The sequence below is a fragment of the Oncorhynchus mykiss genome, chromosome 9, assembly GCF_013265735.2.
Source record: "Oncorhynchus mykiss isolate Arlee chromosome 9, USDA_OmykA_1.1, whole genome shotgun sequence".
Lineage (NCBI taxonomy): Eukaryota > Metazoa > Chordata > Actinopteri > Salmoniformes > Salmonidae > Oncorhynchus > Oncorhynchus mykiss.
The window spans coordinates 59,104,986-59,127,690 of record NC_048573.1 but is presented as its reverse complement, the minus strand read 5'-3'; the positions used below and the strand labels follow the sequence as shown (position 1 = coordinate 59,127,690).

At 42.2% G+C, this 22,705-nt stretch overlaps 1 protein-coding gene across 6 annotated transcripts; it reads right to left on the bottom strand.

Annotated features, from left to right (window-relative positions):
- Positions 1–715: 715 nt before the first annotated feature.
- LOC110532515 (DNA (cytosine-5)-methyltransferase 3A) lies at positions 716–18,196 on the bottom strand. 6 transcript variants are annotated; one of them, XM_036988525.1, is made up of 26 exons: positions 18,074–18,196; positions 16,343–16,491; positions 15,540–15,685; positions 15,137–15,359; positions 13,206–15,013; positions 12,054–12,225; positions 11,194–11,253; positions 10,195–10,262; positions 9,324–9,479; positions 8,600–8,683; positions 8,333–8,485; positions 8,131–8,238; positions 7,841–7,976; positions 7,493–7,603; positions 7,337–7,378; positions 7,125–7,204; positions 6,856–6,968; positions 6,494–6,762; positions 6,139–6,284; positions 5,834–5,924; positions 5,472–5,620; positions 5,218–5,303; positions 3,385–3,454; positions 3,067–3,185; positions 2,655–2,788; positions 716–1,672 (listed from the first exon to the last, which is right to left on the bottom strand). In XM_036988525.1, the coding sequence occupies exons 2-26, from the start codon at positions 16,470–16,472 to the stop codon at positions 1,620–1,622; spliced, it is 4,707 nt and encodes a 1,568-aa protein (XP_036844420.1). In that variant the 5' UTR covers positions 16,473–16,491; positions 18,074–18,196; the 3' UTR covers positions 716–1,619. The 6 variants fall into 6 exon arrangements, with proteins under 6 accessions (XP_036844420.1, XP_021472161.2, XP_036844422.1 ...); XM_021616486.2 differs by having other exon boundaries at positions 8,600–8,674; XM_036988527.1 differs by having other exon boundaries at positions 18,070–18,092.
- Positions 18,197–22,705: the final 4,509 nt, after the last annotated feature.

Sequence of the window (22,705 nt, the reverse complement as noted above, 5' to 3'; positions counted from 1 at the left end):
TATTTGTTAATCTCTTGCATAGATCAATATCGAACTCAGGAATAAATACACCTGTTCCTGTATTCACGTCAATGGGATCCTTCAAACCATCTGTGTACACTGCCAAACAAGAATACGACATATTACTAATATATTGATCCACTATTATTCTTATATGATCTTCTTCACACCACTGTTTCATTTCTTTGTTCAGGTTAAGATTAATATATGGCCTTGTATAAAACCACAATAGCACATTTCACCTACAGGCTTGGAGTGTACACAACAGGCTATGGTCCCAGAGACCACTGTCACGACTTCGGCCGAAGTTGGTCCTTCTCCTTCTTCGGGCGGCGTTCGGCCTCACCGGCTTTCTAGACACCACCGATCCATGTTGTTTCATTTTCATTTTGTTTTGTCTTGATCAAACACACATGGTTTCCATTCCATTAATTATGTTCCTTATTAAACCCTCTGACTTCCCTCTCTGTTTTGTGCGTTATTGTTTGTCATGTGGGTTCTCGTTGTTAGTTCTCTGGATTATTGTGTTTGTTCCTTGTTGGAATCTTACTTATTTGAGTAAATTTTGGACTATTACTCATATCTGTCTCCTGCGCCTGACTCTGCATTTTTCCATTCACCAATGTCCTCACAACCACCTATAAGCTTTAAGTGCACACACACTATAATATAAAATCAATAAATTAACCGACTGACAAGGACAAAGTACAAAAAATACCATTTGGGAAGTTTATTTCTAATCTAACATGACTGTAGATGTGGGACAAAAGCTTTACATGCGGTTATGAGACAACTATATGTGACAACTATACATTAAACTAGTCTGTGGACAACTACACATGTTTTATACAACCTGACCAATATTAAACATACCATGCAAGAAAATAAGAAAACAATTGAATAATATAGCACCAACAGGAGTCTAGTGAAAACCCTAATAACATAATACTTTTATACCAATACCTCAAATGTTATCAAAACATACAGTACACAGAACAATATTGTTAATTCCCTTTGTGTCATTAAAAAAATAAAAAATTAATAAGGCCAGTAAGGCCTTATGTACGTAAATCACAGTCCAGAAGGTGTTCAACTGATGGTGCTTATTAAAAACAGATGGTAAGAAAAAACCCATTTGGTATCGAGTATGTGTTCGGTCTCTGAGTTAAGAGAAGTTTGACGTCAGTCACCACACTGACACACTTCACGAAAGGAAGGTATGGAACTGACACACAGCATGAGAGGAAGGTATGGATGCTGGAGGGGAACAAGGGTTCAAAACTAATAATTAAGTTAAGAATCTCAATAACCCCAAATGATAAACAGTACTTATGATTTCAGAATGTAGAGTAACTTGTTCTATGAAAGATGGTTGTGGTATATTTCAACAAACTTGCTGAGAGAGGTGAACAGAACACTGAAGTTAAAACCATCACTTCAACTAAACACACAGTTTACTGGTCATAACAGCACACGTCAAACACAGGCATGAAACCGAAGTGGGTATTTTATGAGTAGGCCCTCCATGTGACCTTCATCAACACCCTAAGAACATACAAGGGAATTTTAAAATAGTTGCTTTCAAACTTACCAGCTGCCTGTCTGATTTACTGAAAGGATTACGAGACAACGTTTATGATGTACTCCTTTCCGCAGAGCTTTGTCCAGCTCCCTTTGAAATATTAAAGAATTCATAATAATTACAGGAGAAAAATAGTTCTCCATGTGTTGTTCCTGGGTTTAAAACAATTGTTTAGTAGGCACTTGCAATTAAAACCGTTCCTCTGCCCACTGCTCCAAGAGAGAGGGAGAATGTACACATCTTACTAATTAAATCACAGCTGTTAGGACTGGCTTGCAGCAACTTTTTCTTTTAAGAAAATAAGCATGCAGGTTTATATAGCTTCCACATGCTTGACTATATCACCCAAATTAAAGTCTATAAATGGCAAGTGAGACAATGTAAGTCAAAATGTGTGTCCTGTGACCAACTATCATTAAAAACCTAAATATACTCTAGCACCACAGAGAGAGTAACAATGGTGAATATTGGGCAAGTTAAAATACAAACAAACACTCAAGGCACATTTTCTGCCTTGAATTTCAGATTTTCAATTCTCAGAGGATCTTTTTTTCCAAACAAGTAACAAAACATTAGAAGGTTCAGTCATATTTACAAGTGAATATGATTTTATGACCATTTATAAAATTCTATTAAATACAGAAAACTGCAGATTTAAGACACAGATCAGTATTGAGGTAGATAGTGGGCAGGGTTTGAGGTCTGATCTCACCATCATTGACCAAATGTAAACAAAACATCAAATACATGATTGACAAACTTTAACTACTCCAGACAAACTGAAATAACCAAAAAGTGTCAGTGCATTCTGGGAATACTGTGATCATATGACCACAATGCATTGAAACAGCTGCTCATTAACTGAAAAGGAATAAAACAGACAATACAGACAGTAGTACAAAAAGACTAATATGATTGAGGTGAGTCTGATACACACAGGATAGTTTCATTCACTGAAAAGCAGGGAAGGATAAGTATACTGTTTTTATCCTCCCCTCTCCAACAATCAGCCATTTCATGTTGCTGTTGTTGTTGACAGTGCAGCATACAGGAATGTGAGGTTCCTACTCACAGGCAAAGTAGTCCTTGAGTGGAGCGAAGAGGTGCCTGATAACTGGTACACTCCATGATCGGCCCATTACTTTTTGCCGCTGGCTCTGACCCATATTGTTGGCATCAGTGTAATGCTTGGGAAAGCCAAAGATCCTGCAGGAAGGTCAATCATATAACGTGGAAAATGTTAGAACAATGTAAAAACAACCTGAGTGTAAGTGTATTTGTAGCAGAAATTACAGATTACATTCACTTAACTTCCACACTATAAGACCATTGACTTTGACAAGTGAGAGCCGTATCCATGAACAGTCATGGTATAAGAATAATGGTAACTATAACAACCTATAAACAATGTAATTACACTGTAATCACTTCTATATTCTATGCTGTCCACCCCTACCCCTTTACTCTCAATAATAAAGGCTTACTTCTCCATCTCTGTGCACCAAAGGGAGTCCTCCGTGCCATTAAAGTCGACGGGTAGGGGTCCCATCTTCCCCTGTCTGATGGAGTTGGACTTGGTGGTGATGGTAGGAACTTTGTTATACTATAAGGGTAAGAACAGACGGATAACAATCACAGCTTTAACCATGTTTCAAATATGACATCCCATCTGATGCTAGAAACTCATTCAAACATTTGAAAATATGCATTAGAATTAATCTGAACTTCAAACTTTTAACTTCAACCTCTTGCCAGTGAAGTACTGATGGCTAAAACCATCTAGAAAAGCTTATTAGTGTTACCTTGGCCGTGCGTCCAAGCTCCAGACAATCCTGCCGGTTCACCTTGTCATCCAGAGAGGTAGCTAGAGGTCTAAGGAGACAAACACATACAGATGAGTGAACTCTCTGCCAAACCATAGATGAGTAGATGAGTTGAACATAAGAAAAACAACATGATATTGAGTGCATGTGTTAGTGTTTATCAGTAGGTGTGTGTGTAGATGTATGGGGATGTGTCTATGTGTTAGTTGTATATACAGTTGAAGTCAGAAGTTTACATACACCTTAGCCAAATACATTTAAACTCAGTTTTTCACAATTCCTGACATTTAATCAGGGTAAAAATTCCCTGTCTTAGGTCAGTTAGGATCACCACTTTATTTTAAGAGAGTGAAATGTCAGAATAATAGTAGAGTGATTTATTTCAGCTTTTATTTCTTTCATCACATTCCCAGTGGGTTAGAAGTTTACATACACTCAATTAGTATTTGGTACCATTGCCTTTAAATTGTTTAACTTGGGTCAAACATTTCAGGCAGCCTTCCATAAGCTTCCACAAATGTTGGCCCATTCCTCCTGACAGAGCTGGTGAAACTGAGTCAGGTTTGTAGGCCTCCTTGCTCGCACACGCTTTTTCAGTTCTGCCTACAAATGTTCTATTGGATTGAGATCAGGGCTTTGTGATGGCCACTCCAATACCTTGACTTTGTTGTTGTTAAGCCATTTTGCCACAACTTTGGAAGTATGCTTGGGGTCATTGTACATTTGGAGGACTAATTTACGACCAACCTTCCTGACTAATGTCTTGAGATGTTGCTTCAATATATCCACATAATTTTCCTACCTCATGATGTCATCTATTTTGTGAAGTGCACCAGTCCCTCTTGCAGCAAAGCACCCCCACGACATGATGCTGCGACCCCCGTGCTTCACGGTTGGGATGGTGTTCCTCGGCTTGCAAGCCTCCCCCTTTTTCCTCCAAATATAACAATGGTCATTATGGCCAGAGGACATTTCTCCAAAAAGTAGGATCTTTGTCCCCATGTGCAGTTGAAAACAGTAGTCAGGCTTTTTTTAATGGCGGTTTTGGAGCAGTGGCTTCTTCCTTGCTGAGCGGCCTTTCAGGTTATGTCGATATAGGACTCGTTTTACTGTGGATATAGAAAATGTTGTATAGATACTTTTGTTTCCTCTAGCATCTTCACAAGGTCCTTTGCTGTTGTTCTGGGATCGATTTGCACTTTTCGCACCAAAGTACATTCATCTCTGGGAGACAGAACGCTTCTCCTTCCTGAGCGGTATGACAGCTGCATGGTCCCATGGACTTGCATACTATTGTTTGTACAGATGAACGTGGTACCTTCAGGCGTTTGGAAATTGCTCCCAAGGATGAACCAGACTTGTGGAGGTTTACAATTTTTTTTCTGAGGTCTTGGCTGATTTCTTTTGATTTTCCCATGATGTCAAGCAAAGAGGCACTGAGTTTGAAGGTAGGCCTTGAAATACATCCACAGGTACACCTCCAATTGACTCAAATTATTGAAATTAGCCTATCAGAAGCTCCTAAAGTCATGACCTCATTTTCTGGAATTTTCCAAGCTGTTTAAAGGCACAGTCAACTTAGTGTATGTAAACTTCTGATCCACTGGAATTGTGATACAGTGAATTATAAGTGAAATAACCTGTCTGTAAACAATTGTTGGAAAAATGACTTGTGTCATGCACAAAGTAGATGTCCTAGCCGACTTGCCAAAACTAGTTTGTTAACAAGAAATTTGCGGAGTGATTGAAAAACAAGTTTTAATGACTCCAACCTAAGTGTATGTAAACTTCTGACTTCAACTGTATGTTTACCTGTTCATGCCCGGGAGGTTTCCCCAGAAGTAGCGAGCTCTGTGAGCTGGGCTCACTTTTACTGCATCGATCAGGATGGGATTGCACTGGACACAGATGAGATTATTAGTCATTATGAAATGAATACGCAAACATACAGCCAAATGTATTGACCAGAGAGAGAGTTAGAAAGAGCCCAAGAGTGAAAGGAGAGAGAGACAGGCCTCATTGACCATGGATTAGCGTATTCTTATAGAAATACCTAGTATCTTTACCTCAAGGAAGCGACAGATGTCAGCCTTGTCATGACCGCTCATGGCCACCACATTTTCAAAGAGCCAGAAGAATGGCCGATCATCATCTTCCCTTGGCCTCATCATGGTCAGCATCCTGTAATATTCAAAGAACAGCCTGCCTGTGCCCTCTGGAAACAGAGACAGAGAAAACCAATGAAACACCATTAAAACACGTTTACTAGGCCAATGGAGAGGTAAGCATGTACATGTAACAGTAGGCTACTCTGTTAACTGCTGATAAAACAATGTGAAAACGGACTGGATAAAGTGCTTCAGACATTTGCTCTCTACATTGTCTAGTAGAAGTACTCTTTTTACTTTGAAGTCAGGAGGTTCCTTACCAAATAAGCCTTTCCGAGCAGGGTTGACGCAGGCCAGATCATTGCAGGGGCTTCCTCCAATCAGGAGGTCAAAAGGACCCCATTCAGCCAGCTAAAGCAAAACACAGACACACAAAGGTTAGCATCTTAGAAAAAAAAGGGTTGTACATGGAACCCAATGTGGTTCTACCTGGAACCAAAAAGGGTTATTCAACGGGTTCTCATATGGGGACAGCTGTAGAACCCATTTCGGTTCTAGATAGTACATTTTTTTGTAGAGAATGACCATAGGAGTGTGTGTGTGTGTGTGTGTATGCTGAACTCACATGTTTCCTGGTGATGGTGCGTACGTCGTTGATATGCTCTATCTGGCCCTGGTGTTTGATCATACCCACAGCAATCGAGTTCCCACAGATCTCAGAGGCAATGTAGCGTTTTATGATGAAGCCCAGGTCTTTGAGCACCAGGTACCCTGCAAGAGCACAATGGTCATACACAGCCATGCAACACCATTAACCACACCTAAAAAAGACCAAACCCTAACCTTTCTGCACACAGTAACCTGTCAGATAACAGAAGAAACACATGCCATGGCATACATCCTCATACAACACATCACCATCACTCATCTGTAACAATCTCCCCAAGAAGAATGAAAGCCCATATTGAGAATGTACAAACCTGTGGCAATCCCATCAAAGAGAGACAACACCCGGATGGGTCTGCGTTGATGTGTAGGGATGGAGGGATACATCCTGTGGGGTTCAAACTCGAGGGCACTGTTGTTGATGAAGAACTGTTGAACACGCACGCTCCAGTCAGGCCGTAGCTTGAGTGATCCGTTGCACTGGGATGGTAAGCACATGAAGCAGATCCATGGGTCCACGTCCTTCAGTTGCTTAAAGGTTCCATCGCCAACCAAAAAGTTCAGGCAGTCCTTACAGAAACACCTGAGAGAGAGAACGACAGAGAGGATATGCATGTAAAAAAGGAAATGGGAGTGAAAGAAGAGAGGGGAAAATGTACTCTTGAGCCGTGCTTACCTGCAACAGCTGGCATTGCCACACAGAATGACCTCTTGGCCAGCACAACAAACAGTGCAGTAGGACTGGTAGCCATCTTTGTCGTATCTGTACAAAGTCTCAATAAAGTTGTCCTGTAAAGGTTACAAGGGGACAGTTTTACCATGGGGATGAGGTTAATTAATGTCAACAAATCTTTCAAATGATAAGCAAACATGATCTAACATGTCTACGTTTACATAAATAAACTGAACAGTCATTAAAGGACTAGGAAGACGTAGTTGGTTTACCTTACACTTCTGGCAGAGACTCCCTTCAAACAGTGGGTGGAAGGTGTGGATGTGGGGGGTTCCACATGATAAACAGAATTCTGAAGTGATACAATAATTAATTGTATACATTAGTATAGTAAAATTACTGATTCCATTATATGTCATATTTCAAAAGCGCAGAGAAATACAGAGCAAGAAAGTACAATTACAGTGGAAAGAAATCTAAATACCTTCAATTTTCTTGCCTTTCATAACCTTTTGTAGCATTGCCCCTATGAACAACAAAAAAGGAATTGAATTGATGTAAATATAATTATTTAGTGACAGAGTAATTAGAAAAACTGCCCTCATTAATGAATATGGATTACGGTGGGTATAGGACTTACCTCTGCTGTAGCCCTGATTCCCAGAGGATGGTCTGTTCTTATTCACATACTTCTTCTTAGCTGGGGGTTGGTAGTCTGACAGAGCTGAGTCTGAAGATTCTGCCTTCGAGTCTTTGGGAATGAAACAAAACAAAAATAAACTGAGATGACCTGCTAATAGAAGTGTAACTACAGTGTTACTACACAGGAATAAGTGTTACCCTGTTGTGGAAATATAATAGAAGCAACACAAAGCACTACGGGGCGAAGTTTCACCTAGGTACAGAGCTTCCCCTCCCCCAATCCTAACTTTAACCATTTGTGGGGAGATCACCGTCTAGGAGCAACTTCACTCTAAACCACACATACCTGCAGGGGCTGTGGGGTTGAACCCATCTGGTCCAGTGGGCTGGAATCCACTGTGGGCCCAGTCCAGCATCAACTTAAGCTCCTCTTGTTTATTCCCCGCTGCAAGAAAGGACTTCTCACAGCGTTCACCAGCCAACTGCACAGACATGAAATATGAGTGGTGAGTAATGTGTTGCTTGGTGGTATTATACAGTATGGAATACTGTGATATATATGTTAAGGTAACAAACAGTGATGTACAGAGCTTTACAATGGAATGTTATACAGTGATAAAATAATTCCAGCCCTACCTCAAGGACCTGGTAGATGGCATCTTTGTAGGTGGGCAAGCTGGCATAGGAATTCTTGCAGAAGCCCTTTGCAAAAGCTGCAAAACGCAGAAGCCTCTCTGTACAGATCTGAAACACAAAACAAAGGAAGGACTCAGATCAAACATCAATCTGTTCTGCAGATGAATCTTGTTATTTACAACGAGTCAAGTCAAGTCCTCACCTCGGAAAACATGCCGTCTCCAAACCACTCTACCCGGCGCATGGATACAGGCGGTGTTTTGTTGGACTTCCAGAGCACCACCACTCCAGGCCACCAGGAGAAGCCCTTCACCTTTCCCCACACCAGCTCTCCAGTGGGGAAACCCTTCCCATCCTACAGGGTGAGACCCGGGAGATGGAGGGTTATTCACATGGGTTTACATGATAAGGAAGCATGTTGCCATGCATAGCAAATATTTGTGATACTAATTGTCGTGAAAGTAGGAACCTGGTAATCAACGCCCTTCTTTGCTGCCCTGCGGCTCGGAGTAGACACATTGGATGTTGATGTTTGATTCTCATTCTTCAGGGGCAGAAAATCAAAAACATTTATGCTTGAATACACAGATAAAATAGTCTGAAGACAATGACAAACACATTCACAGATTAACCTGAAAAATGTAAACAAAGACATTTGAAAGGGTGTCTAATGGGTGACTGCAATTGTAAATATCCGTTTTTTTTTTTTAAAAACATTTTTTAAAAAAAATTTTTTTTTTTATACATGTAATACGCTACTCTGGTACTTGGTTTGTCAGCATTTATTTAAGCGACCTAATCCAGCTGACCATGGTGCACAATTGAAAATGATAAAGGTGATGAAATTGGAGACTACCATGCCCATAAAGTGTTAGAAGGGAAGTCAGAACGTTAGAATCCGAATCACAAGAGCCACGCACACAAATTATGATGTGCCTATGACAGCCAAGCACACCTTTATAATGAAATATACATGTTCTGTTGTTTTGACAGTACTGCGCCTTTCACTGTCCCATTCGCCAGAGGGGCTCTCCTACAGGCTGGTGGGTGAAGATATAGGAGGACGGGCTCATTCTTATGGTTGGAATGGAATTAATCCATGTGTTTGATACCGTAGCCATTACAATGAGCCTGTCCTCAGGTATCTCTGCCCACCAGCCATCACAGGTAGGAGCACAGGTGAGAGTACCTACCGTCACAGCCTCAGACTCCTGGTCCTTTTTGCTGTCGTTGTCAAGAACCTGTGGCTTGGCCCAGGCACCAGCACCGGCACCAGCCTGAAATACAGCTCTCGCCTGTGGCTTGTGGCGTAAGCTGCTCTCCCAGCCATAAATGCCCCTAATGTTGCCCTGAGGGACAACACACATGCACACACACATATTAAACACGTCGAGCACACACACACACACACATTCAAGCACTCACACACACTCACCTTCTCACATCCAATAACTAGCCCACTACTACAAACCATAAAGCAGATCACGTGAAAAAAATGGAAAGAAAAAGCTAAAAAAGCTGCTGATAAGGTTAGTTTGTTAGACAAGGCTGAAAGGCTGGCATGCACTTCTCCTAGGCATAGTTTAAGGTTTTGAATTCAAAGAATGTCAAATCTTAGAGAATGGTTGATTGGACAAGCAACAGCAGAGTTAAGCATACTGCTGACCTCTATTTAAAAAGGCCTGTAGAGAAAAGTTTACCATAATGTCAAGATTTGGAGACATCCATGTACACAAAAGATTCATGAACACTTTGCTCTGTTTGATTTGAAAGAATGATATTGTTTCCATTGTCAGGTGTTGACACATGCAGTTTACTTGAGGTTTAATTTGTCACACATCCCCCCCCACTACAGCAAGGTAAAAACAAGCATAGGCTCCAATATCTATGTCTGTTTTCTACTGGGAAGCTCTGTTATGCGAAGTTGATTATGAGTCCCAAGAAAACAATAACGCCACTCTTAGCTAAATCTTAAGTTACCATATACGTCGAATTGGTTCACCCAATACTGCCAGACATGAAATATGGTTAAAAAAAGAAAGAAAAAAGAATACTAAACATTACCTCCATAGTATTTGTCCAAATGACATCATCCTCAACGAACACAGTATGTTCCTCATTCTTTGGTCCATCTACAAACACAAATTGTATTAAACCAAATAATTTTAGTTTTTTTTATTTGCCTGAAATTGTCCAAAGGTGAAAAGACAGCGCATAGACAACTAAAGAGACAGGGTTTCATTGAAAAGCATTGAGAGACATTTGAATTTCAGTTTACATTGACTGAATTGAAATGAAATGAACCCCAACCATGGGAAGAGCAGTAGGTGGATTGTGAAGCATTCTCTGGTAATGTGTCACCTGTACACTGCTTAAATCGAGTATAAAGGTCCAATACAGCGGTTTTTATCTCAATAACAAATTATTTCTTAAGTACCCTACAGTGATTGTTTTCAATTAAAATGGTCAAGAAGAAGCAGCAGCAGGCCAAAACTCCATCCAACCAAAACAGGCTGAATTTTCAGGCAGTCTTTTCAAACAGCTCTTAAACTAAAAGGGCATTATCATTTTCACAATTTCGCAGTACAATTTCAACCTCATAGCATGGAAATACATAGAAAACACAGGAAAATCACTGCACTGGGCTTTAAAGGGTCAATCAGCAGTTGAAACAATAACAAAGTGTCGTCCCCACAACTGTTTTGGTAGAAATCTGAGGGACGGAGCTGGAGAAATGTAACCACTTTCAAATTCATAGACAAGTCTATGGATTCAAAGACTGACCATCCATGATATCAACTATCATTTTAAGGCTTTAAAGTGTTTGCTTACATTTACTTTGTTTACAAACATTGGAGTAAAACAAGCTTATATTTTGGGTTCTGATAGGAAAAGACAGTTGAAATAAGCCCATGAGGCATTTAGAAGTTATATTCTTCAGGAATCAATGGGTACATATCATTCATTTAGAAGTCCAAATGTGGATGTAGCAACTGCTGATTTCCCCTTTAAGTGATCTAGATGATTACCAATGATCATCTTCAGTAACTGTCAATATCTTACTGATTATCTTCTGCAGCCGCACTGTGCATGGCTTCACTGTCCCATTAAGGTAATTCACCCCTGGAAAACAACACATTGATGCTTCCATTATTAACAGGGATCCTGTAATACAAGTATGTGAAACACTGAATCAATGGACAGTGTAAGATTACAACCCATATAATACTGAATTCTGCCATCATGACTGCAATATTAGATGATTAGATGTGTAGCTGTTTTGGTGCTGTGTAGGGTGTCATGTCAAAATGCACTTTTGCTCTCAGGGCTTCTGCATACCAGACAATGCTAAGGGCACCACACACATGCAGAGATGATGACAAATGGTTTCTAATATGGGACAGTGCCCATGTCAGGGTATTTGCATGCACACGTTTTGAAATTCATATGAGAGGCATACAATTATAGCTAACTCAACCAATGGTATGGTATGTTGATAGCATCCCCTCTATGATAATACCATCCCCGTTAAATAACAATAATGATTTCTCACAAAAATATATACACATCTGTCTATTCAGTCTGTTAAACTTACACAACAACTTCTATAAGACTGTCCAAAAATGTAAACCTGAAGCATGCTCATGCTACACTAACCTACCCCAACAATGGAGAGCTGGCACCATCCTGAGCATCTCAACCCATTAAAGCTAACCCTTTCATGTGTTAATCCACGTGATAATCTGCTTGCCGGTACACACACACACACAAACTAATGCTAAACCAAAATGGAACTGTACCTTTAAAAAAGCATTTGAGTGCTCTTGTGGGTGCAACTCAACACATTATTAATATACTTAATTATTATAATTATATCACATTCTATTATATTCCTATCCCAGTCCCCTAATGAAATAACGTACCTGATGGAATCTTTCTGGAACGACCTCGACTTTCCTTCTTCCTGCCAAGCCCGTTGACACTGTTGTTGTCTGAGAGAGTGCTATCATTGGTACGGTCTACTTTCTGAATGGAGCCCAGCTCACTCTCTGTCACACTGTCAGCGAACTGGTCAGCATCCCCATTCTCCACAGCCTGAGAACACAGACACAAATAATATAGATGCAGAGACTGACTGACTGACAGACACACACACACACATGTTTTGGACAGACCTCTTGACTTTTTCCACATTTTGTTAGGTCACTTAATCTAAAAGTGGTTACATTTTACCCCCACATCAATCTACACACAATAGCCCATAATGACAAAGCAAAAACAGGGGTTTAGAATTTTTTGCTAATAAAAAATACAAATAAAACCCGAAATGTCACATTTACATAAGTATTCAGACCCTTTACTCAGTGCTTTGTTGAAGTACCTACCTCAAATCTTCTTGGGTATGACGCTACAAGCTTGGCACACCTGTATTGTGGGAGTTTCTCCCATTCTTCTCTGCAGATCCTCTCAATCCTCTCGGTCAGGTTGGATGGGGAGCTTTGCTGCACAGCTATTTTCAGGTCTCTCCAGAGATGTTCGATCGGGTTCAAGTCCGGGCTCTGGCTGGGCTACTCAAGGACATTCAGAGACTTGTTCCGAAGTCACTCCTGCATTGTCTTGACTGTGTGCTTAGGGTTGTTGTGTGCTTAGGTGTACCTTCGGCCCAGTCTGAGGTCCTGAGCGCTCTGGAGTAGGTTTGCGTCAAGGATCTCTCTGTACTTTGCTCCATTCATCTTTGCCTCGATCCTGACTATTCTCCCAGTCCCTGCCACAACCATGCTTCATGGTAGGGATGGTGCCAGGTTTCCAGGAGTGTCATAGCAAAGGGTCTGAATACTGTAAATAACGTGTCTAAAAAAATCTAAAACCCTGTCTTGTCTTTGTCATTCTGAAATGTTTTTATTTAATCAATTTTAGATTAAGGCTGTAACGTAATAAAACGTGGAAAAGGTCCAGGGGTCTGAATACTTTCCGAAGGCACTGTAAGTACATAAATGGGACAGTACCAACGCAATAACTTCCATGCAGGCATGCAGTGACATACACATGTGTGATGCTTTTTATCTTTCACATACCTGTGTGAAGACTTTCTGAGCTTCAAGTGGGGGGCAGGGCATGGCTAAGAGGGTCAAAACAAGTTTCCTGAAGATGGTGGTCGACCCAGAAGCCTTCAGCACAGTGCTCCAATGTTGCTCCAGCGAAGGTGCTGCCGAGTCATTCTGGACCCCTCCATCACATCTGTTTTCTCCATCGTCCCCCTCTCCCTCCTCTGCCAGCTGGTATTCCAGGAACTCCTTGTTCAGCCGGCTGATTTCCTCGGGTGAGCTGCAGAGCCCCAGTTTGGCCCCCAGCTCTCCCACAGCCTTCCCTGTCACTTTCAGCCTGCCCTGAGGGCTCAGTAGCTGGGCCATGCTCCTCAACACACCGTCACTAAGAGGCAGCCCCTCCGCCACGCGGGCTGTGAGCGCTGTGTAGAAGGAGAGAGCCTGTTCCTGTAATAACTGCAGTGCTTCACTTCCTGTCTCTGATGACTCACACAGGAAGTCCTCCACTACAGCCCCACCCACGTTCAGCTCTGCCCCTGGCAGGTGGAACTTTGTGGTCTTGAGGAGAAAGGCGTCACGTTCCTTGAGGAAGAGCACGACGGCTTGAGGACGGAGGAAACTGGAGGCATAGGAGCGCAGGAGGCCGCTGGCATCCTGTAGGATCTGCACCAAGTCAGCCCGGGCTGAGCCCTCATGGTGATGCAGTCGCTCCTGGAAGACACGGAGGGGCTCTAGGGCCTGGTCCAGAAACATGAAGATAGCCCTGAGTTTGGGGTCCTGCAGCTGTGTGCAGATCAGCTTAGCCTTATTATCTATGTTATCCTCTTCATTACAGGAGCTGAAGTGGGAGATGAGATCAGTCCACATTCCCAAAACCTTCCTGACTAACATGCAGAAGTTAAGGCAGCAGGTGGTGAGGGGAAGGGTGAGGCCATCAGTACCACTAATGCTGGAAAACAGTTCCTTCAGGTTGTCATCCTTGGTGGAGCAGGAGGAGAAGTGGGAGTAGATATCTACAATAAGCTCCTGGGCCTGAGTGGAGAGCTCCGACACCCCAGCATGGCAGGCTGCATCAGCCACCCCATACAGCCCACTTAGCACCAACATGTTGGTGTTGAGTTCCCTGAGTTGTGAGCATATTGGCTCTGAGGCAGAACCATTACCATCTGAGTAGAGAGCAGCGAGGTTAGCTGCAGGAAGCCCAAACCTCTCCAAGGTCTCCACCAGAGCTGCAGCTGTTTTCTCTCCAGCATTGTCATCATCTGGAGGCTGCAGAACATCCAACAGCCTGATGCGGTGCCTGGCTTCCTTTACATCAAAATACCCCACTAGAACTACAGAAGCCATGTCAGTCTGCCCTAGCACCACTCCTCCGTACATGTATATGCAGTAAGGAGTCTTTTGGCAGGCAGACACTATGTCCTTTGGGTACTGTAGTCCCAGGACATACTGGCCGTATCTGTTAGACACTTGGTCCTCAGCCGCGGAGGGACCAGAGACACAGTTGGCTTGAATGAAGCGAATGACCAACTCACTACAGGGTGGAAGGTCACTGCAGCTGCCCTGACTGCTTTTCCCTGGCTCTGGCGTTAGGGTGCCATCACTGGCAGCCAGGGAAAGCTTGCAGTGCTTCTTGGACTGTGAGTGACACTTCAGGTCAAACAGACCTGAGTGATAGATGTTGAGGTTAAGATCACACAGACTGCAGTAGGCATAGATCTCTCCCAGAGTGCTGGCCCCCACCCAGGAGTAAGTCTCCCTCCATATATCCTCATAAATAATACTTTTCCTTTGATACTTCCCTAAAGCTTCTTCCTCCGTGTCGGTTTCCAACACCCCTGTCGAAAAAAGGAAAACACAAATTGATTAACACAAAAAGATCAACAATAATCTATCTTGATTATAAGGTCAGAAACAGCACAAATAATATTTCAACCCATGATATGTAAAATACTGAACACCTGATTGACTGGGACTGTGGCTGGCAGAATTGTGGCCCTTGAGGTGAAGTCTCTGAGGAGAATGTAAGCGGAATCTGGCAGGCTGGATGTCCTGGCCTTGGCGAGCCTCTACAGGGTTATACACCTGCCCTGCCAGGTTAGCCTGGAAAAACCTCTTGAACCACTTCAGGAATATGAAGTTGGGATGGAACTTTCCGTTTATCAGCTCCTCCACTGGAACAGTCTAAAGGGGAGGGATTTAGAACAATAAGCAGATACCACAAAGAAACTAAGGGAGAATCCCTCTGCCCATATATAAAATATTAACATACAATAAAAAAAGATCCTTGACTTAAATGTGATGGACAAAAAGCTATGGGTGTAAGTAATTTATTTACGGAAACAAAATGGGGTGTAGTCAAACCTTGGTGACACCAGTCTTGTTGAAGCCAGCTTGGAGCATATTGTAGTTGTGGAGGAAGTCTGACGTGTCCTGGGCCTGGAACTTCACTGTGCTGAGGTCGATGCACCCAGGGAAGATCCAGTCCATCAGCTGGCAGTAGCAGGAACCTTCACACCACAGCCACACAAAAGAGGTTTAAGACCCTCTAGTAACCAGGGACAGCAGGACAGAATAGCCTGTAGTCTCCAACAGGTTAATCACAAGCTACCAGTAGCTCGCAGCCCAACTATGAGTAACAATTCTGAAAGTACATGCAATTTTCACATTTTCCACCGCAAACTGTCATAATCAAATCTCACAAGTATCAGACACTGCAAGCTCCCAGCTACTTTCTAATTAATGTAACACTGACATTATCCCACTCCTGATTAGTCACTATTGGCTTAAAAAGACAAACCGAACACAATATCTGCCAATTAAATGGCAGAGAACATGGTGCACTACTTTCTCTTGCACACTAAGGACATGGGGAAGAGTTTGCAGGGGAAAGGAAGAGAAAATAACGTGCCTATTTAAAAGCTAGAAAATAATGAGTAGATCAGGTTTAATTATTTTTAAAGTAGCTCTCATGCTAGAAAAGGTTGGAGACCTCTGCTATAGTGAAACATGTGCTTTTCATCAGACATTAGAGAGAAAAGTACCTGTCCACTAAGTGTCAGGAGTTTTTCTATATGAGTTTTTCTATATGATAAAAGCATTGTAGACGGCTCTATGATTCTTGTTATAGCATAGCAATGAAGCTGTGTGACCTAGTGAGACAGTACCTGAGCATATGTTCTCCACCCGGGTGAATTTGATGTCCAGGGTCTTATTGAGCCAGTCCAGCAGTTCAAAACTGCTGCATTTCTCTGCAGTGGCATCTGGGGTCTGGTCCAGGTCCACATTTGTCGCCATTTTTTCTGTTATTTAAAAACTGACATAAAAACAGAGACATTTCACATGGACATCATAGCATTTCTTTCAAATATAACATTTTAACCTCTAATATTTTTTTTAATAAAAGTACTGGTTTCAAATGTTATACACCAACAACAAAATGACAATCCTTCTGTATTTAAGCCTATATTTTCTTGGGTCAAATTTGTAATTACCAGTGTCACATTTTGATTTCTTGACAACAGTATATCTGTCATCTGAAGCCATAACAGCCCCCAATCAGGCAAAAAGAAGATGGGGACCACTCTTTCATAGGAAGGTCCAAAGCTCTATGTTGTCATATCAACTATCATACCTATTCCATAATTAAACCAACCCTGTTCCCCTTCAGGGGGCAGCATGGGGTATTGGGGTAGACAACAGACCAATGGATGGGGCCACTCAATCTTTTGTTCTACAGACAAAGGGCTGCTTGACTTTTTGTTGTTGTGTGGCAATAGCCAAAGGACAGTTCTTCTCCAAATCAATCCTACTATTTTACACAACATATTTCAGTAATATTAGGCTAACCTTTTTATAAAGTCCTAATGGTTGTACAATATTAAACAGACCCCTTTAAGGGTTCATCGTAAGACTGACTGAAGGACTCGGAAAAGGGAAATTGCCAATGCAACGGGTAGTTTATCAAGTTTAATTATTGTGTAAGTATATGGGTGTGTTACATAGGCGAATTCAAATGATCAGATCCATGGGAGAATATTGCAGGCACACGTTTGCAAAACGTGCAACCCACATTGCTTTCCCTGTCTGTTAGTTCTGAGTTCGACACGCTGGGTCATCACTAGTTACCATAGCCACAGTCCTAATTTAGGCTAAACACCGCCTCTTTCAACAATTTATTTTCTTAAAATTGGATTATAAACCTAACCCTGGCCCGAAACACCCTGCTAACCTTATGCCTAAACGTAACCGTAAACTACAACCAAAAAGCACATTTTTGTTTATGCATTTTTAAAGATATAGCCAATTTTAGCTTTGTGGCTGTGGTAACTAATGATAACCGCCAGCTGGTTTCATTTCTCCCCCTTCCTATGTGTGTAAAGAACTCTCGCGGGGTAATTTTTGCCGCGAATGTTCCATGCAAAGGAAGAGCAGAGCAGAGGAGTCTTTTCTTGATATTTTCTCCGATACAGGTTACTGCCAGACATGCACACTGACATTATGACACTATAAACTACTGTACTTTTTAAATCTAATCTTGTTCTTCAGCATTGCCCTCTAATCTAATATTCCCTAACAGACATGTACACAAATACTGTAGGTTTATTAATTCTAAAAGACTGGGCATTACTTCTCCTGACATTGTATGATCAAATACAGTAGACTACAGTAACATCGGGGTAAGCATGCCAGTTCCTAGGCTGTTGACTTGTCTTTTGTGTCGTCAACCAGACTGTGCTTTTGTTAATAGGTGGTAGTAGACCAATTGGCATACACAATGTTGGCTATAAGCAATAAATATACACGTAATCATAGCGTCACCATTCGTGTCGCATGCGAAGTCGTACAGTGGAGAATGATAACTAGTGGCTTTAAAATATGAATCATGGGTTACCTACCTTTGTTGTCCTTCCTCCTGGGAGACTGCCACCGGGATGGAGAACCACGGGCTACTTCCCAATACTCTCTGATGACGTCTCCCCAACCTGGCTATTCTGATTGGCGGACTGTACGAAAAGGGGACGTCCCGTATGGCTATACATACAACCGTAGCTAGAGTTAGAAAAAAAGGCAAGGCCCGGATGTTGAAATTGTGCAAAATTATACAATTGTATTTTATTCGCGTTTGCTCGACGATTTATGGAAACACTGTTAAAAGCTTGTGCGTAATGTCCCGTTGGCGACCGATTGATCTGCGCAAACTTTATTGCCAGTTCTTGACTAAGTTGGCCGACCAGGGAAAACCAGTCGTGGGCTATAAAGGGCCTCGAGCACGACTGAAAAACCTCCTGACCATATGGATATCACCATTGCTAGACTTGATCTGAAATAAATTCGAGTAGAGACCACCCCCCAGGCCGTGGCCATGGTACCCATGTAAGCCCTGGGGTGGTATAGAAGAAAGGGGGCCTCGACCCCAGGAGAAGGGTCCCCCACAACACCCAAGGTACCGGCGGCCACGGCCTAACAGCCTTGCGGTGCCTAGGGGAGTGATCTCCTCTGGGCCCCGAGGGACAGGACGGTTATTGATTCGGAAGCGCAGGAGGAGGCGAGTTTGTACAAAGGACCGAAGACATTTGTACACATTTTAAATGGCTTTTACAGTTTGGATGTTTTACAAGAAAAAATTATTTTATTCATGGCTGTTTCTATTGTTTTTAACAACATGTAATTTTTAACAAATGTAAATGTAATATTCAACTGCTGTGTTTTATGCTTTTATGCCATTTTATATTTTTTTATTTTATTTTTTATTTAACCTTTATTTAACCAGGTAGGCTAGTTGAGAACAAGTTCTCATTTACAACTGCGACCTGGCCAAGATAAAGCAAAGCAGTGCGACAAAAGCAACACAAGAGTTACACATGGGATTAACAAATGTACAGTCAATAACACAATAGAAAGTCTGTATACAGTGTGTGCAAATGAAGTAAGGAGGTAAGACAATAAATAGGCCATAGTGGCGAAGTAATTACAAATGAGCAATTAACACTGGAGTGATAGATGTGCAGATGAGGATGTGCATGTAGAAATACTGGTGTGCAAAAGTGCAGAAAAAAGCAAAAACACATATGGGGATGAGGTAGGTAGTTGGTTGGTATGGGTTATTTACAGATGGGCTGTGTAGTGCTGCAGGGATCGTTAAGCTGCTCTGACAGCCGATGCTTGAAGTTAGTGAGGGAGATATGTCTCCAACTTCAGTAATTTTTGCAATTTGTTCCAGTCATTTGCAGCAGAGAACTGGAAGGAAAGGCTGCCAAAGAGGTGTTGGCTTTGGGGATGACCAGTGAAATATACCTGCTGAAGTGCATGCTACGGGTGGGTGTTGCTATGGTGACCATGTGAACTGGGAAAGGCGGAGTTTTACCTAGCTTTTACCAAGACTTATAGATGACCTGGAGCCAGTGGGTTTGGGGACAAATATGTAGCGAGGACCAGCCAACGAGAGCATATAGGTCACAATGGTGGGTAGTATATGGAGCTTTGGTGCCAAAATGAATGGCACTGTGATAGCCTCCAAATTGGATGCAGTCTATTTTGTAAATGACATCGCCGAAGTCAAGGATCGGTAGGATTGTTAGTTATACGAGGGTATGTTTGGCAGCATGAGTGAGGGAAGGCTTTGTTGCAAAATTGGAAGCCGATTCTAGATTTGATTTTGGATTGGAGATGCTTAATATGAGTCTGGAAGGAGAGTTTACAGTCTAGACAGACAACTAGGTACTTATAGTTGTCCACATATTCTAAGTCAGCAATTGGTTGAAGAGCATGCATTTAGTTTTACTAGCGTTTAAGAGCATTTGGAGGCCACGGAAGGAGTGTTGTATGGCATTGACGCTCCTTTGGAGGTTGATTAACACAGTGTCCAAAGAAGGGCCAGATGTACAGTATACAGAATGGTGTCGTCTGCATAGAGGTGGATCAAAGAATCACCCGCAGCAAGTGCGACATCGTTGATATATACAGAGAAAAGAGTCGGCCCGAGAATTGAATCCTGTGGCACCCCCATAGAGACTGCCAGAGGTCCGGACAACAGGCCCTCCGATTTGACACACTGAACTCTGAGAAGTAGTTTGTGAACTAGGCGAGGCAGTCATTAGAGAAACCAAGGCTGTTGAGTCTGCCGATAAGAATACGGTGATTGACAGAGTCGAAAGCCTTGGCCAGGTCGATGAAGACGGCTGCACAGTACCGTCTTTTATCGATGGTGGTTATGATATCGTTTAGGACCTTGAGTGTGGCTGAGGTGCACTCTTGACCAGCTCGGAAACCAGATTGCATAGTGGAGAAGGTACGGTGGGAATCGAAATGGTCGGTGATCTGTTTGTTCACTTGACTTTCTAAGACCTTAGAAAGGCAGGGCAGGATGGATATAGGTGTGTAACAGTTTGGGTCTAGAGTGTCTCCCACTTTGAAGAGGGGCATGACCGCGGCCGCTTTTCAATCTTTAGGAATCTCAGACGATACGAAAGAGAGGTTGAACAGACTAGTCATAGGGGTTGCGACAATGGCGGCGTATAATTTTAGGAAGAGAGGGTCCAGATTGTCTAACCCAGCTGATTTGTAGGGATCCAGAATTTGCAGCTCTTTCAGGACATCATCTGTCTGGATTTGGGTGAAGGAGAAGGGGGAGGCTTGGGCCAGTTGCTGCGGGGGGTGCAAAGCTGTTGGCCGGGGTTGAGGTAGCCAGGTGGAAAGAGTGGCCAGCCATAGAGAAATGCCTATTAAAATTCTCGATTATCGTGTATTTATCGGTGGTGACAGTGTTTCCTAGCCTCAGCGCAGTGGGCAGCTGAGAGGAGGTGCTGTGTACACTGACTGTGTATATTGGTTCCTGACTTCCCTGAAAAGTTGCATATCGCAGGGACTATTCGAAGCTAGTGCAGTGCGCCACAGGATGTTTTTGTGCTGGTTAAGAGTAGTCAACTCTGAAGTGAACCAAGGGCTATATCTGTTCTTAGTTCTAAATTTTTTTTAAAGGGTACACTTATTTAATATGGTGAGGAAATTGTGTGATGAAATGACGTACAAAAATATATTTGAGCTGTTTTTAAAGGAAATGCAACAATAAAACTTTTCCAAAAGAAAAAAAGAAAGAAATTCCTGAACTAATTTTGGGTGCTGGTACTGATTATATTTAGGCGCAGGAGCTCCACAGTACTTTTGAGCTAACATTCTATAAGAGGAACAGGATCTCAATCAGTAGAACATTTGAGGTGTTGGTACTCGGCTCCGGTGATCTCCTGTCTAAGTCAAGCACTTGATATCACAAAGGTCAACATACAGCCTAGCATAAAAGACCAGACTACCCTGAAATAAAAGGAAATCAAACAGACTAACTAAATTGAAGCAGTTCTTTGGGCATTGTAAAATGTATGACACCTAGGCTAAATTGCAAAGCCAGGCATTATTGACATGTCCATCCCGTGGTTTAGAAGATGGCAGTGCGTGCTCGGGGAGTTGGCCCGGGTGCTTGCATGGGGACGGTTGAAAGTGAGCGACTATAGTTTGGGCTACAAATGGACAATTTTGGGATGGATCATTAAATCATAATGAATCATATGGATGGACCAGCCATTTTTTATTGATAAGTTAAAAACTTTTGTCAGTCACTAATTGGCAGAAAGTAGACCCTAATTATTCAGAGTAGTATACTCAACTCCATGATCTATGCACCTTAATAGAGTTGAGTTGCAGTGAGTCTGGGCAACTACCTCCAACTACATCGAGTTCGCCATCTATACTTGTAAAAAAAATAATTTCATGCTTCCCTTGTGCTTATGTTTGTGCTGTGTAATGCAAGATTTTCTTTGTGTGTTGAAATCTGAAGTTTTTGATTAAAAAAATAGCATTTTATGCGACTCCTGCCAAGGTAGCCGTTGTTTGTTAACAGAGGAGCAGCCCATAATTGCACAGCAGATATTTTAGTTTGGGCAGGGGATGCATAGAATATATTTTTTATATAAAAAATGATGTATTCCAAATCCAAGTGACAACTCTATAACAATCAGGACAAGCACAGGTACACAGAAGGCCCTAAGCGTGTACGAATGGATATTTATAAAAGTATTGAATGGTAGTGCACGCTTGAAGTCGTAACTTCCTACTCCATTGTAAAACAGTAGGAGGGGGCTTAGCTGTAAATACAAATAGCAGATACATTCCATTGCAGCTGAGCCATCGTAGGTTTGGACAATGTGTTTCTCTATGAAGGTTAACCGAAGACAACTCAAAATTCATAAAGTCAAACACAGACTGCGTATCTTGCCCACTTGACACATCGAAGTAACCCAAGAAACGTTACCTGACAATAACTAACAACTGCAAGTAGCCTGATTGCACCATAGGTCCGAGAGCGGGGGGGTAATTTTTACCTCCTGGGGCCTGGAGTTTTTCCTGTTAACCTAACTAGGAGAACTCTGCACCCTATGAGGTATGACAGTGAAATGTTTTATATGGGCTATGATGGGACCAGTTTTTCCTAGTCAGGTAACATGGTTTTAAGAAAACTCCTGGCCCTGGGAGGGATG

What these genes read in the sequence shown, in the direction of transcription:
- LOC110532515 (XM_036988525.1), bottom strand. Translation starts at nt 16,472, where the DNA reads ATGGCGACAAATGTGGACCTGGACCAGACCCCAGATGCCACTGCAGAG. An exon ending in GGCAATGCCAGCTGTTGCAG is followed by an intron (nt 6,763 to 6,855) that starts GTAAGCACGGCT and finishes TCTCTCTCTCAG; the next exon opens with GTGTTTCTGTAAGGACTGCC. An exon ending in TGCTCGGAAAGGCTTATTTG is followed by an intron (nt 5,621 to 5,833) that starts GTAAGGAACCTC and finishes CTCTGTTTCCAG; the next exon opens with AGGGCACAGGCAGGCTGTTC.